The 14687-nt window shown below is 38.0% G+C and overlaps 1 protein-coding gene across 1 annotated transcript; it reads left to right on the top strand.

The window, feature by feature from the left end:
- Positions 1–236: 236 nt before the first annotated feature.
- On the top strand, positions 237–8235 carry LOC118269266 (degenerin-like protein asic-1). Its single transcript, XM_035584286.2, has 10 exons — positions 237–369; positions 813–923; positions 1267–1398; positions 1914–2061; positions 2314–2514; positions 3097–3245; positions 4389–4516; positions 4947–5100; positions 5720–5815; positions 7954–8235. Exons 1-10 carry the CDS (start codon positions 352–354, stop codon positions 8155–8157), a joined length of 1341 nt encoding a protein of 446 aa, XP_035440179.2. The 5' UTR covers positions 237–351; the 3' UTR covers positions 8158–8235.
- Positions 8236–14687: the final 6452 nt, after the last annotated feature.

The raw sequence follows: 14687 nt of genomic DNA, 5'->3' as shown, positions 1-14687 counted from the left end.
GGTCGGCAACACACTTGTAAATCATGATGCGGGTGTCCATGAGCGGCACCATGATACTTACCATCAGGTGGGGGCCGGTAACTTACCACCAGGTGACCCATCTGCCACCCAAAAACCTTGAATATATTTAATGTAATTTGAACAAGATTCCCTAATCCTGTTATTAGATAATGTGCTGAACGGCAATAAGTCCTATCTCTATGATATTTATAATACTGTTTACGACTCTATATATTAGCCTGTGGACAACCGTGGCTCATGGTCAGATACTGTCATATATCTCTGTAAAAGGAGCAAATTCGGTCGTGTTTTTAATAAAAATGGGTAAATAGCCAAAAAAAGTCAGAGAAAATGAGTGTTGTGGAAGAGGTATGGAATTAATAATTATTTAGCTATATATTATTTTTTATTTGCTGTAAAAGTCTAATGTTTCAAATACTTAAACGTCATTAAATTTGAATATGCTCTCAAGAATAGCTCTGTTTTTACTAATCCTTTATAAAAAAACAGAGATAGACTGACTGCACGGTTGGCGCGGTGGCTGGGCAACCGGATGCCGTGTAACGTGTAGCGGATTCAATCACCGCACGAAGCAACTCTTTGTGTGATCCACAAATTGTTGTTTCAGTGAAGACCGTGAAGTTAATGAAGAATTTATTTGCCTTTAATTCAACAATTTTCTGTCACCCGATTAAAGACTGCATGCCAGTTTAATTTCAAATTAAGCCAACATCCTCTATTGTTGAGACACCCGTGACTTACTACTACTAACGGCCTCTGTAATAGGCATAACTAACTGAATCTTCTCATAGGTGGAAGATCCTCGATGGAGTATAAGAGAGAAGTGTTTCGACTGCATCAGAGGTCCAAACTTGATAAAAACTATAGTGATCTTAGGATGTATCGGAGTTGTTCTGCAACAGGTATGTATTGTAAAATTAGGATAAGCCTACAAACGAGCAGACGGATTACCTGATGGTAAACTCAGAAATTGGGACATTAAAATGTGGACAATTGGCAACGTTTTTGTAGTATGGGACCGATAGATAGAAAACAGAGAGGGGCGGTTTGTAAGGTCCTGCGCTCCCCGTTAAGTGTCACGCATTATGTTAAAAGGAAATCCAGTTATGACATCTTCTATTTGTAATTGCTTCATGATCGGATACTTATATGAACGAAGTGTAACAGATGTTAAGGCTATAATTTTGAAAATGTCTGGGAGTCTTATTGTAAAAGGCGCTAAATTTGATTTCAATATATTTTTAGATAATAGCAAGCATACAGAAGATGATTGACATTCCTATCACCACTTACACCCACTTTGACTTCAACAAGACCCTGGACTACCCCAGCATCACACTCTGCAGGGACCCGCCGTACAAATATGATACATTGGATGTCAGTAAGAATTACTTCCACTTATTTGTTGAGAGACGGTATCTTAAATTATAAAGTAATGATATTAAAATATTAACCAAGGCACGAAAAATTAACCAATCTTAATCAGAACTTAATAGATTGGTCTAAGTTTTAGAGAGAAACTCCATACAATTTTGTCCACAGAAGCATATTATATTACAACTAAACATTTCAACGATTACCGAAAATAGAAAATTTCAAACAAAATAAATCAAATACATATTATATTTTGTGTGAACAGCTCCATGTTCCTTGACCACAGATGAACTGTAATGTTGTAGCCTAGAAATTTTACAGACATGTGGTGCGGCTGTTGCAATGCCGTATTTGTAAAGAGTGTTCAAATGAGCTCAAAGAGAATAATGCACATTTTGGCTTACCTACTGGGCCTACTTCGCTTAATTTTCCTATATAATCAGCCAAGATGATAACAAATATGTGATTTAAATTGAGTTTTCCCCATACGATATTTTGAAGTTGGCACTTTTCCTCAGTACTACAATCTTTCCGGTCACCCTGGGTTTCAAGAGGAATGGCGAAAATTTGATTTTGAGAATAATGACCTTGACGAAGTGTGGGACAACATCACGTTTAATGCGGACGACATATTCGTGCAGTACGGACTCCATAAATTACCGAGTAGTATGTATTTAATATCTTTACATCATTTTGAAATAGATATTTTTTGTGTTCTACTTTTTGGACACCGGAATTTGAATTAACTTTGTTGGCAATAAAATTATCATTAGTACTCAGTCTCTTACCTTACTTTTACTTCAGGCTTATTTTGTGCATTTTAATAACCTCTATATATTGGTCACATCAAAGCAGATTGTGTATGATGTATTACCTATTTGATTTTTTATCATTTATAATAAGAATATTTTTTAACAGATGTGGATTTAACACCCGTAATGGGTTTCGAAATGGGTCGTTGTTACACTATGTCTCCAAAGAGCGGTGTTAAACATGTGTCCCAGGCGGAAGGCTATTCCATGACCATGCGACACACTGCCCGCGATTTAGAGACTACCGTCAGTATCGACCCACCAGGGTACCGTGTCTACATACACTATACCAGGGAGCCTTTCACAGGTAAGTGCATTGAAATTTGGCCTTTGGACCTTTGGCAAAATACTTATGGTTTCATTTTGTTAAGGTAAACGCAAAAAAGAACTAATGATTTTTGTTGCCTTTTTTAATTAAAATACTAAGAAACTATCTGATGCCCGCAGCTTCACTCTAATAAAAGTAGCCTAATTTACTCTACTTCCTGTCAATAAAGGTCCCATCCAAATCGGTCCAGTTATTTCAGTGATTTGCCAGAACAAACAAACAGATACAGACAGAAAAAAGTTGAAAAAAAAATATATTTTGGTGTATGTATCGTATGTATATTTTTATTAAAAGCAGTTATTTTAATATTAAACACAATATTACAATTTCCCAATTTTATTTATTAAGTAGTATAAATTAGTCTTATTTGAGAAGGGAAATCTATCCAATTGTCTCACCTTGAGCAGGCGAGAGTGAGTGTTAGACTGTTACAGACTAAAGACCACCTCGTTTCTTCTCCTGCATTTCGAACCGTTAGTTAGTCCGCAGCTACGGGTCTAGATTAGTCTAGGTGTAAATAGAAAAGAAGTGTCGTTTAATGCATTTACATGGACAATGCAGAAGTGAAGGTGTACAACGGCGGGATGGTGGAGTACTTGTACCTGAACGTGGGCGAGATGCTGCGGGTGAAGGTGACGGTGGACGAGTACAAGATGATCAGCAGGAGCGACGCCCCCTGCACCAGCAGGCGCAACTACAGCGCTAATGAGGTAACAATTAAAATGTCCACAAGCTACTAAAAATCACGGTTTACTCATGTACATTAATGGAGTAAAGCTCTACTAGTCCCTCTGTGACTCGAAACTAGCTAACGCTAACGAGCTTTTCTCTAATTATTTATTACTCATATTATATTTTCTTTTTGCTGCAAAAATTTGGTCTGAAATCTATTTTACCGAAACAGTTTTCCACACTCATTTCTATACTATATGTGTTTCCACTGTTTTCAAGAAAGAGTACTTTCTAGAACAAATGTTTTCTTTCATACATGGTGACGCAAGGTTATGAAATCCTTAAGGACCATATTTTTATACCCTATCATATTTTATGACAATAAATTGAAGAATTGGATTTTTTTGTTTGTCACATGTTTCAGCCGATATTATTGCACTATACGTAAAATCTGGTTGTACTTTGTTAGACAGCCACAATAAAATGTGGGCGTGTGGTAAACCGCTTTTTTGCCATTCTCTACGCTGTAAACAAACGCTTTCGATGGTCAATGATCAAAAAATGTTTTACTTCGTTAGTAAGACTATCACAAGTATAGTTTCACCAGGCTCCGCGTCGTTCGCAAACAATGCCTCTTCTCCTGATGAGTATTACTTTGATCTGGACTCTTGCATAGTAGATCAAAATACTGTACAAATTCTTGTTCACAAATTCTGAGGTTTCTCACAAATAAGCTAGATGAAATATATGCACGATCAGAAATAATCGTTCGATATAAATTCTCACATTGCACACGCAGAAATTAATAGCTTTAATAAATTAATGCGATTTATAGTTTCTAAATTGTATGGACAGAAGTACTGGAACTTGGGACTATGCCTAGTTGGAGATCATCTACTAGAACCAGTCTTATAATACTTTACTCTTTCCTTTGATGGGGCCCAGTAGGGCTGATGCCTGCCGGAGCTGTGGACTACCTAGCGGGTTCACCGGGGCTCCGGCTTGAAAAGCAGGAGTAGGAACGGTGTGGTTTTTAGTCAGAGTCTGACACTTCCTCTCGCCTCGCCTAAGACGAGAGGAGACATTGGATGATTTGCCTCTTAAAAAAAAATGGCAACCTCCCATTAAGAAGAGACGTCGAACTCCAATAACAATAACGTCGAACTCTAATTTTTTTCCAGTGCACCACCAGATATATTTGGGACCTGGTAACTAAGGATGTTGGCTGTTCAGGCCCTTGGATGGATAGTCCACTGCCTCGCTGTAGCAATTTTACCACTATAAGGAGCCTTATCATTAAATATAGGGAGTGAGCACTTTTATGTTTTATTTTTTATTACAAAATATTGTATTAATGTTTTTTTTATGGTATAAACCGGTAAAAGATCGCACACTGATCCCCAGATGCGACGAAACACCAGAAGCGCTATAAGTGCGTTTCCAGTCTTTTGGGGGTTAGGAATTGAAGGGAATCGGGGTTTGGGAAGAGCGGGAAGGGGGGTAATTGGGCCTTTGGTAACCTCACTTACACAACGAAACACAACGCAAGCGTTGTATCACGTTGGTGTATTTTTAATTTTCAATTCCATTTTAACTGTCGTTGACAAAAATTTAATATACAATGGTCTGACACTAGCTAATTCCTTTAGACAAGTACCTACATCTCAGGCTACTTAAGCGCCATCTGGTAGGAAAAAATTGTGGCCCAGGAATTACTCATGATGTTCCTACTCTTCCAGCATCTACAGAGACCACACTTACTCGTCCTGTCCTCGTATCTGTCGCTCGCTCCTGTACAATGGCTACGTGACGGACAGACAGAAACATTACTTTTGGGACAGCAAGACCAAAGTGTGGTCGACGACCATCGGTGCCGCAGCTCTGGAGACACATGTAAGTTTTTAGAAGTTGCTGTTCGACTTACAAGGCTAAATTATTTAAGGGACATCAATTTAAAGTTTTACTATTTCGTTTTTATGCATTGTATTGTTCAAACAACCACCAGCACTACCATGGATATAACAAACGCGTTGCATACCATCTAAGAAACTGTTTACGTAGGTACCTATGTCTGTGTCTTGATGAATGCAATTTAAGTGTGGGAGAGCCATGCTTCGGCACGAATGGGCCGGCTCAACCGGAGTGATACCACGGCCTCACAGAAAACCGACGTGAAACAACGCTTGCGTTGTGTTTCGTTGTATGAATGCGGTTACCGGAGGCCCAATTCCCCCTTCCCAATCTTCCCAATCCCCGATTCCCCAACAACCCTTAAATTCCTAACCCCCAAAAAGCCGGCAACGCACTTGTAACGCCTCTGGTGTTTCAAGTGTCCATGGGCGGCGATTGCTTACCATCAGGTGATACGTATACTCGTTTACCGGAGTGATTCATAAAAAAAAAGTTGAGGACTAAGGGGTCCTTGTTCAGCAGTGGACGTGTTTCAGGTAATGACGATGATGATATTGATGATAATTGATGAAGTGGTATATAGTGGTATATCTGTCCCCAGTTACACGTCAACTTCAACAGCATGATGGTCTCTGTGTACGAGGAGCGCTACAACTACGACTGGAACCTGTTCGTGTCTGACCTTGGAGGCAGTATTGTAAGTTAACTCTTTTTTTTTTTTTTGAAGAGGGATAATCATCCAGTGACTTCTCCTGCCTTGGGCGAGGCGAGAGGGAGTGTCAGACTCTTACTGACTAAAAACCACCCCGTTCCTTCTTCTGCTTTACGAGCCGGAGCCCCGATAAACCCGCTAGGCAGTCCTCAGCTCCGGAATTGTAAGTTGACTCTAAGGGTGTTTTTACACCAGAGATTAGTGTTATGGATAGTTTTTCTTATATCGATACATCGCTTTCGATCTGCGCTTCTTTCTTGCACACCTACTTTTCGGTGGCATATCTTCATAGCACATCTTATTCACACTGCTACATAGCTCAGTATCAGTGGAAACGGCTCGCATAATTTCACAGCTTATCTATCTGGTGGAAAAGCATCCTCAGACTTGTGGAGCTTTATTTGATAGGTCATACATTTCATTTTGCTCCCAGCAATCATTTCTAAACTTAACCTTATTCCTAACCACAACTCACATTTTCATTTCGTTACAAACGTACCATACGAGAACAGAGTAGAACATTCTACCCATTTACCATTTCGTATAAAACAAAACATAATATTTTAAAATCACCTAAAACAATCTCTGATTGACACCAAAACTCCATCTCCAGTCACAGAATAATTTCTTCGACTAGATGAATCCTTAAGCCCTGCCAATCTGGACATTAGACAAATACCCTGGTACTCCCGATGAGATAGATACGATGCCATTGATTACAGTGTGCCGGTTGCTGGCGCGGTGCCACGCACAGCCGCTATTTCAAAGACTAGGTAACTCCGTGTCGTTGGAATGAAGTCTTGTAGAGCACACACACTTTAGAAACGGGTGTGAGAAAAACGGAGAATTTGGTGTTAATGGCTATGAAAAACAGGGTAGTCGGGTTCAACTCTATACAAGATGACATTTTGGGGTCGTGTTTTCTGTACTGTTTCGATGATCTAGTATTCGTAAGATGAACTTAATTACTAAACAATAATAAAAATTATGTCTAAAATATTTACAACTTAAAAATTAAAACTATAGGTATGACTAAAGAAGTTTTGAGTTCGATTGTCAGGTCAAAAATGGTTATACAGTCATGTTATGATTAAGATTTTTGATAAACGGCAAATAATCTCAATGGAAAATGGTTATAGGCTCGTCCCCTTAACAATTCATAAAATTTACGACTGTGAATACACAATTTTTTACCTTTTTCATTCTATTTAGTAATATTACAAACCATTGAAAACCTGAATCAGCAGAACCGTACGTTAAGGAACAAGTCTGCAAGTTCCTTAAGTCTCTGATTTAGTTATTTTAGCGTTTAGTTTGTATATTCCGAGGTCGAGTTATATCTCATATTGTTTGTTTTCGTAATGTATGTGCGGATGAAAAAGCTAATTTCTTAGTATCTAGCTACAGTTCGTATGAGAATAGATTATGGCTGCGTTGGTACTGAGCAAGAACTATCCAGTGAGAATCAGATCTTAGGTATTGAGTAGTCTGGTGCATTAGTACGAGTTTGCCTAACGTTTTACAAGATAGAAACGAGAGAGCGTTCGGCGCTGTAATTGGCCGGCTCCGATGTACCAATCACAGTGCCGAACGAATGTAAAGCAAACTCGTACTAAGGCCCTTGATTTGACTTCAAGATTATGAAAAAAAATACATTTATTCTAAAGTAACTATGAAAAGATTCTATTCTCAAGCGTTACCTTCATCGATATTAATTGTATACATAGTGAGCAGTGAGCAGATACTTCTAATTAATAAAACTTGTAATGACATGTTATTTATTATGCTAATTAATAAAGATATATTTGAAACTGACTCATGTATGAAATCAAATGTTTGTAATAAAAATAACTCATTGAAATATAACATGTGTGGTTCGATACACCAACTGTATATTTAACCATATTTTGAGAGGATACACATGACTCCATGAAAAACTACTGAGTGCCACCTTCTGCAATCCTAACCTACTTCTATGGCAAATAAGCAGACGGGTCACCATGGTAGTTAGCAGTCCGCATATAATCACATGCAACTCTAGAGAATTTACACACGCTTTGCCAGCCTTTTCTAATCAAATTGATACATCATCAACTATTATAATAGCTTTTTATTCTTTCCAGGGCTTCCTTCTCGGTCTCTCCGTGATAGGTCTGATGCAGATCGTCGGCAAGACGTGGCGTTACTTCATAAAGCCGTTAATCAAGTGTGACAAGAAGTCCAGCTCTGTAAGCATCACGTCTGCCGCCACCGCTGATGTGAAGACCATCAGGCAGGATTACATGAACACCTGGAATGACAAGAATACAGCTGTTAATAAGACTTAAGCTTATAGTAATTTATGCTTTATCTCTTGTGGTATTGGGACCATATTTCTTTGTTAAATTTGAATTGTGTTGGATTTACTTATAATTTCGTTGTATATGTATGTTAATGTTATTAAATGTTATATTGAGCATTGAACATAGTGATTTCTTTTTGTAATTCTTGTGTGAAAAAACATTCATTGGACATTCTGCTCATGATTATGGACTCCCAACATAACTCGATACGTATCAAGAGCAGTAGAGTTTGCTTTACGTTTAAAGTAATCGAAACAGAAACGCGTACCAACCATATAACATATGCACTCAAAATACTCATACTATGGGTACGGAGCTGCGGACTACCTAGCGAGTTAACCGGAATCCGGCTAGAAAAGTCTGTCTCTCTCACCTCGCGCAAATCGGGAAAAGTTATTGGATGATTTACCTCCCCTTAAAAAAGAGGGTACAGTTCCTCACAACATTAAATTTTACCCTCACTTTCTTCCTAAGTACTACTACTACTGTATTATTATTAATTCATTGAATAAGCATAGTGCTCACAATATCAATACGACTTAATGCCAATGATGTTTATATCCTCAATGCTATAACATGTCGTTTCCATGAATCATTTGCCGCCATATTTGTTCTGCTGACACATGTTGTCTCGTGATTTCGACAACATGTGGTACATAGAAACAAATATTACGTTTAGTTTTATGTCATAGATTTAATTATTATTTTTTACACATATTATTACTACATCCATATTGATTGAGTGCCTCGTTGGTCGAGAGCACAAATGGGACTACCAAGTATGTATGAGATTCCCTAATCCGGAGCTGCGGATTACCTAGTCGGTTTACCGGGAATCCGACTCGAACGGCTATAGCTGGAAAGGGGTGGCGTTTAGTCAGTAAGAGTCTGACATTCCCTTTCGCCTCGCCCAAGGCTAAGCCATTGGATGATTCACCCTACTTAAAAAAAGCATGAGATTCTGAGTTCAATTGCCGGCAAATTAAATTACAGATTTTTCAGTTAACAAAACCTCAGTGACTCGTTTTCGAAACCGAAGCCCACAACTCAGACACACTAACCCTACAATCAAATAAAATGAAGCCATTAGATGATTTCCTTAAAAAAACACCTAATACATACTTATACCGTACCTAAGTAATTAGTATAATTAACAAAAACATGTGACCCCTAACCACTCAGTAGGCACAAACATCCAAAGGTTATGACGGCCTGTCATATGTATCATCACGACTGTCACGATATGAGGCGTCTCTGACTGATGCCTATTTATAACAGAGCACTGTGTCTGAATGTATTGCAATACTGCAGCCGACTGTCATCACGTGATGACAACGGATGGGATTCCGAGCGTGATGATCATGTTAGATGATGATTATTATAATTTGTAATTGATTTTTAAGATAGTACGTTAATTGGATTGGTTGTAATTTAATATTTGTTCATTTATTGCTTTATTACCTTTTAGCACATTAAATTTCGCCATGGGAGTACCAGTGATCGACGTTAGCGGGGATTTGTCTTGAACAGTTTTCTATTGGGAGTCAAAGACCTAAAGTGTAAAAATCTGTAAATCAGGACTGAGAGTTGTTATTAAGTGAGATTATTGGGCACGGGATCTTAGGTTCAATTTGTCCCCCACATTTTCGTTATTCTCAATTAAGTAGTATCGTTAGTATGAGTTTGCTTTACGTTTAAACGAGACGATGTTCGGCTGGTAGGCTCCAATAAACTAACCACTTGGTTTGTTTATGATTGGTTCATTATTAGTTGGTTATTCGAGCCGGCCAATCAGAGCGCTGAACGTGCTTTCATTTCAATTACTTTAAACGTAAAGCAAACTTGTACTAAGAGTACAGAATAGCTTGCGAGTTGCGAGTCATGTTTTCTAGTGGTTAAATAATTTCTGGTTACCTACATTAAACTTCTATAGGTACCATTACAAACAAACACCTGGACAACTTCACTTTAAAAACAGCTATACTTGGAAAACCGATCTATCAATAGCTATCGCAAATATTTGTTCGAAACAGGAATCGAAGTCACAACAAGTAGTGTAGCAGTACTCGCGGCGGATTGATTTATATGTGCAACAGGCGCCGAGACATGGTGTTTGTGGCTGGGTGATTGATGGTTGTAAACTTACTAACGTCAGGAAATAGGAGCTATAATTATGCTGTAAAAATATTTTTACTGTGAAACTTAGAAGATAACACGTTCAATCTATGAAGGGGTAGGTATCTCTCTGGGGTGTGTCTTAACAAGCGTTGCACAATGGGAACCATGGAGAATTTATTGTGGGGGTGTTTCCTAAAGCATATAATGACTTCATTAGCTAGGAGTGAGACTCTTACTGACTAAAAACCACCGAGGGCCGGTACAGTGATGATGCAAATAAAAATGGCGTTTAGTATACACTATAGATGAGGGATGAACTAAATACTTAGTTATTGGTTTTTAACAGAGTCTGTAACATATGAACGAAACATCTAATGTTGTAAATGACCTATCCAATAAACGAGTATAGCCGTGAGGTGGTTTGCACGTCAGTAGTTCAATTATCGTTCACAAATTAACAGATAATCTTGTATTGAAAAGAGTACACAATAGTTGTTATAGCAGATCTAACAAATTGCAATGTCATAGTTTTCTGTCATAAAATAATGATATTTCTCAATAGTTGGAATGCGATCGAACCTGGGACTGAACTAATGTTAGCAACGAGTGTCATGTTGAACCAGAATCGAAGCTGTTGGCAAATGTCGAACAATAAATGCATTGCAGGTGACGCATGCGCTTACACTCATCCTATGTTACGTAGGAACAGCGATTTTGAAACTCCACGATTCTTCTGTTCTAGATATATTTTTTAAGTTAATTTAAAATTAATTTAAACATGGATTTTGAAATTGTGTGTGGCAATAGGTTCACTAAGTAATAACATAATAACTGCTTTTTGTATTGAGAAGGGGAAATCATTCCTCCTACTTTCGATGTGGCGAAAAGGAGTGTCAGACTCTTAGTGACTAAAAACCACCCTGTTCTAGCACCTGGTTCGACCCTGGCCACGGTATGTCATTATCTGGCAATCCCACCTGAAATAACACAACTAGTCAAAACTGAGTATACAAATGTACACCTCTGTTTACGCTTGCGGAAGTTTGAGGCTATGTCATAGATATTAGAAATAATTCCTATGCATTATTTTGTGTAACTTAAGGATCATATTTCACCAATCATTTAGGCACTAGTAAAAGTGAGTTGATCACTAAATTCACAGATTGCACAGGTGTCACCCGCTCCTCCCAAGCACTATGCTCGCTCCCTAAACCCGCGTTACTCACACCCGATCGGTGTCAATGTTCTAAATCGGTGGCAGCTCATTTAGCCAATCAATCAGTATTACAATAATATTTCACTACACACTGTTATCTTCTAATTATTCGATACACACCAACTAAGAAATGAACCCGTTGACTGATCGACATTGTGATTACTACGCGTTTAGTTTTATAGTAGATTAAAATTTTGGGGTTATTTTAACTGATTTTTTCAGTTAGATAATGACGAGCTTCTTTGTTGCAATAAAAGACAGACATAATAAGCTACAAAAGTAATTTACTTTTTCAATGTTAAATACGTTTGTCATTATTATAAAAAAACAAACATAGCAGCCGAATTGAGAACATTTTTGGAAAATTGGTTAAATAGGAGTAAGTAGTGATTAAAAACCACCCCGTTCCTACTCCTGCTTAATATTCTACCTGAGGTAAAAGTAAAAACAGTAAGAAGTACACTAGAATAAAATGCAGAAACTACATAGATCGTATACGATATGTAGTCTCCTAATACCTCGGAAAATGGTACACAGTTAATTTATGAGTAGTTAAAAGTCATAAAGTTACGCCCTGAAAATACGTTTCAGTATTGAGCACAGATTGAAAATAACTGCGACAGTTAATTTTAAAATATTACCTGAAATGTTACTTGTCTTGTCTGCTCTTTAAATCGTAAGCGTTATTGGGGAATAATATTTATTAGTCTGTGTGATGAAGTACAAAAGATTTGTGCCCCTTACCCCACCCGGGAGTGTACTAAAAGTCGAGTATGAAATAGGGATGATAAATAATAATACCAGCCTGTTTTTATCACTGCTATTGCCAAGAGCATCTTCTCATACGTGATATAGGTGTTAATAATTTTGTATCAAGTCTAACATCATTTAAAATCTTGATCAAAGAATGCAAGAATGAATTTAAAAATCAGTATAAGTACTAGGACTTGTAGATTTTTGTTAGACTCCTAGACTAGTTCTACCCGAAGTTGTGGACTGCCTAGCGAGGCTCCAGCGCAAAGAGCAGTAGTAAGAAATGGGCAGTTTTTAGTCAGTAAGAATCGAACACTCCCTCTCACCTTTTCCAAGGCTACAGAAGTAATTGGATGCTTTTCCCCCTCAAAACAAAAAAAGAAAGACAAGAAGTTGACAATAGAAAAAAATATATGTTTTACTAATAGATAAATTACATAATTTCCTTTAATTATTTATCTATCTATCTTTTTAAGTTAATTATTTAATGATGAAATACACTAGCTATATTTCTAAGACCAGTCGGCAGGTGATTCCTCTAAGGGCTCTCCCACGCACTCGGGCACTGCGTAACTCAGGTACGGGCGTACGATCCTGTGCCATGAATCACGCGCAGTCTCGCCAAGCTATTTAAAGTACATTATATTTGTAGTAAACAAGGATTAGCTGGCACTTCTGGAAATAATTGTTGCTAATTGATGGTGTTATGGATGTAGTATGAGATAATCACTGACGAATGTATGACAGCACGGTAGGTGACCTGCTGCTGAGCAACGTGTCACGGGTTCGATTTCCGCGTCGGGTATAAAGTGATAATAGTATTTTGTGAGTAAAATGCGGTCATTTTACGCAATTAATAATATGGTTTATTAGCCCGGATTCAGGAATTTCGGCGCTGTTTTACCCCTTCAGAAAGCACGTAAAGCCATTGGTCCTGTGCCTGACCTCTCTTCGGTCGTGTCAGTATGCCGTCTTATCGGGTTCAGAGAGTGAGGGAACAGAGAGAGCACCTGTGTTTGCGTATTTCTCATTTGCGTTTGCGTGTCTCCTGCGTAGTGGGCTAGTCTAGTTAGACAGACTGGCCACCGTAGTTGAAATCGATCGAGATATTTTATTATGCGATACTGATAATAGAGATTATGAGTTTCAAAAAGAGCCTTAAATAAGTCCAGACCAGAGGTTACAGTGTAAAATACTGTTTGATGAATTTATTTCAGATTTTGATTCTGGTACCCCAGAATACTACCCATACAATCAGTTTATGTAGGTAATATGCTCTTCTTTAGCCAAGCCAGAACCGAAACGTGATGACCATAAACTCAGTGAGATTCAATGCGTGCATTTTTTTATGGGATAGGCCGGTAAACGAGCATGCGGATCATACAAGCAATCGCCGCTGCCCATGAACACCAGAGGCGTTACAAGTGCGATGGCGGCCTTTGAGGATTAGGAACTTGAGGACTGTTGGAAGTTCGGATATTGGGGAGATTGGAAAGGGTGATAATTAGACCTCCGGCATAATATGCGGTTACGTGAACTTTTCCTTTTATCAAAGGTCTGTGTCATATACCTCTATGCCAGAGCCCATAAAAATAACCCTGTTAAGTCCTGAACATATGCAGTCGCATTTATCCATTTGTAACTAAAGTATTGAACAAACTAATAAATATATTAATTTGTTTTAAACACGAATCAATAAACGTGTAAAGGTGAATAACATATTTTCTTTATTTCCCAGTCCGCATAAATCTGTGGTTAACGACCAATTTTATAGTTCCATCGACGTTTGGTCGGCCAACTGTGACCGCAAACTGGTTTTTATTGTCAGTAAACATTCGGTACATTTTGTATTAACATGTTCTAGTTATTAGTAAAAACTTTATCAATCAAAATACACATTTTTATTTATATTAATTTGTTTACTATTACTACAGTTTTAGGGCCGGCAACGCACTTGTAACTCTTCTGGTGTAGGAGATGTCAATGGGCAGTACTGAGTGCTTACCTTACTATAATAAGTAACCTGATGGTGATAAGTTTGCTTGTACCCTTTCTATTACAATTCTTTACTCCTGCTAGATAAACTAAGAGTTTATTAGGGGCTCAATTGAGATTTTGAAACATAGTTTAAAGTCAAAGCATTTATTTCAATTTATTTTGAATTAGGCACTTTTGAAACGTGAAATTTAATTGTCCGTCAGTCTGTCTTTCAGTGAAGTTGGGTTCTAGGTGCAATTTATCGGATCAAAACTGTTATGTCTGTCTATTTCATTTTCTTCTTCTCCATTTTCAATTAGTCTGTGTCCTTCTATCGCTTCTTCTTCTACAGCAGCAGTCGAGGATCCGTCTCCTCAAGCGGGTCAGCGAGCAATAACAACTAAATTTGGCAAGTGGCCGCTAATCCGTTTTTGTGGCAGTGGCACACGCG

This window comes from Spodoptera frugiperda, chromosome 2 (assembly GCF_023101765.2).
Source record: "Spodoptera frugiperda isolate SF20-4 chromosome 2, AGI-APGP_CSIRO_Sfru_2.0, whole genome shotgun sequence".
Lineage (NCBI taxonomy): Eukaryota > Metazoa > Arthropoda > Insecta > Lepidoptera > Noctuidae > Spodoptera > Spodoptera frugiperda.
Note: the sequence above shows the minus strand (reverse complement) of the source record. Positions and strands in the feature narration are given on the sequence as shown.

Bases quoted from the DNA above. Each gene is read 5' to 3' on its own strand.
- LOC118269266 (XM_035584286.2), top strand. The intron at 1,399-1,913 runs GTCAGTAAGAAT...ACTTTTCCTCAG, and splicing joins ACAAATATGATACATTGGAT to TACTACAATCTTTCCGGTCA. The intron at 4,517-4,946 runs GTGAGCACTTTT...CTACTCTTCCAG, and splicing joins CTTATCATTAAATATAGGGA to CATCTACAGAGACCACACTT.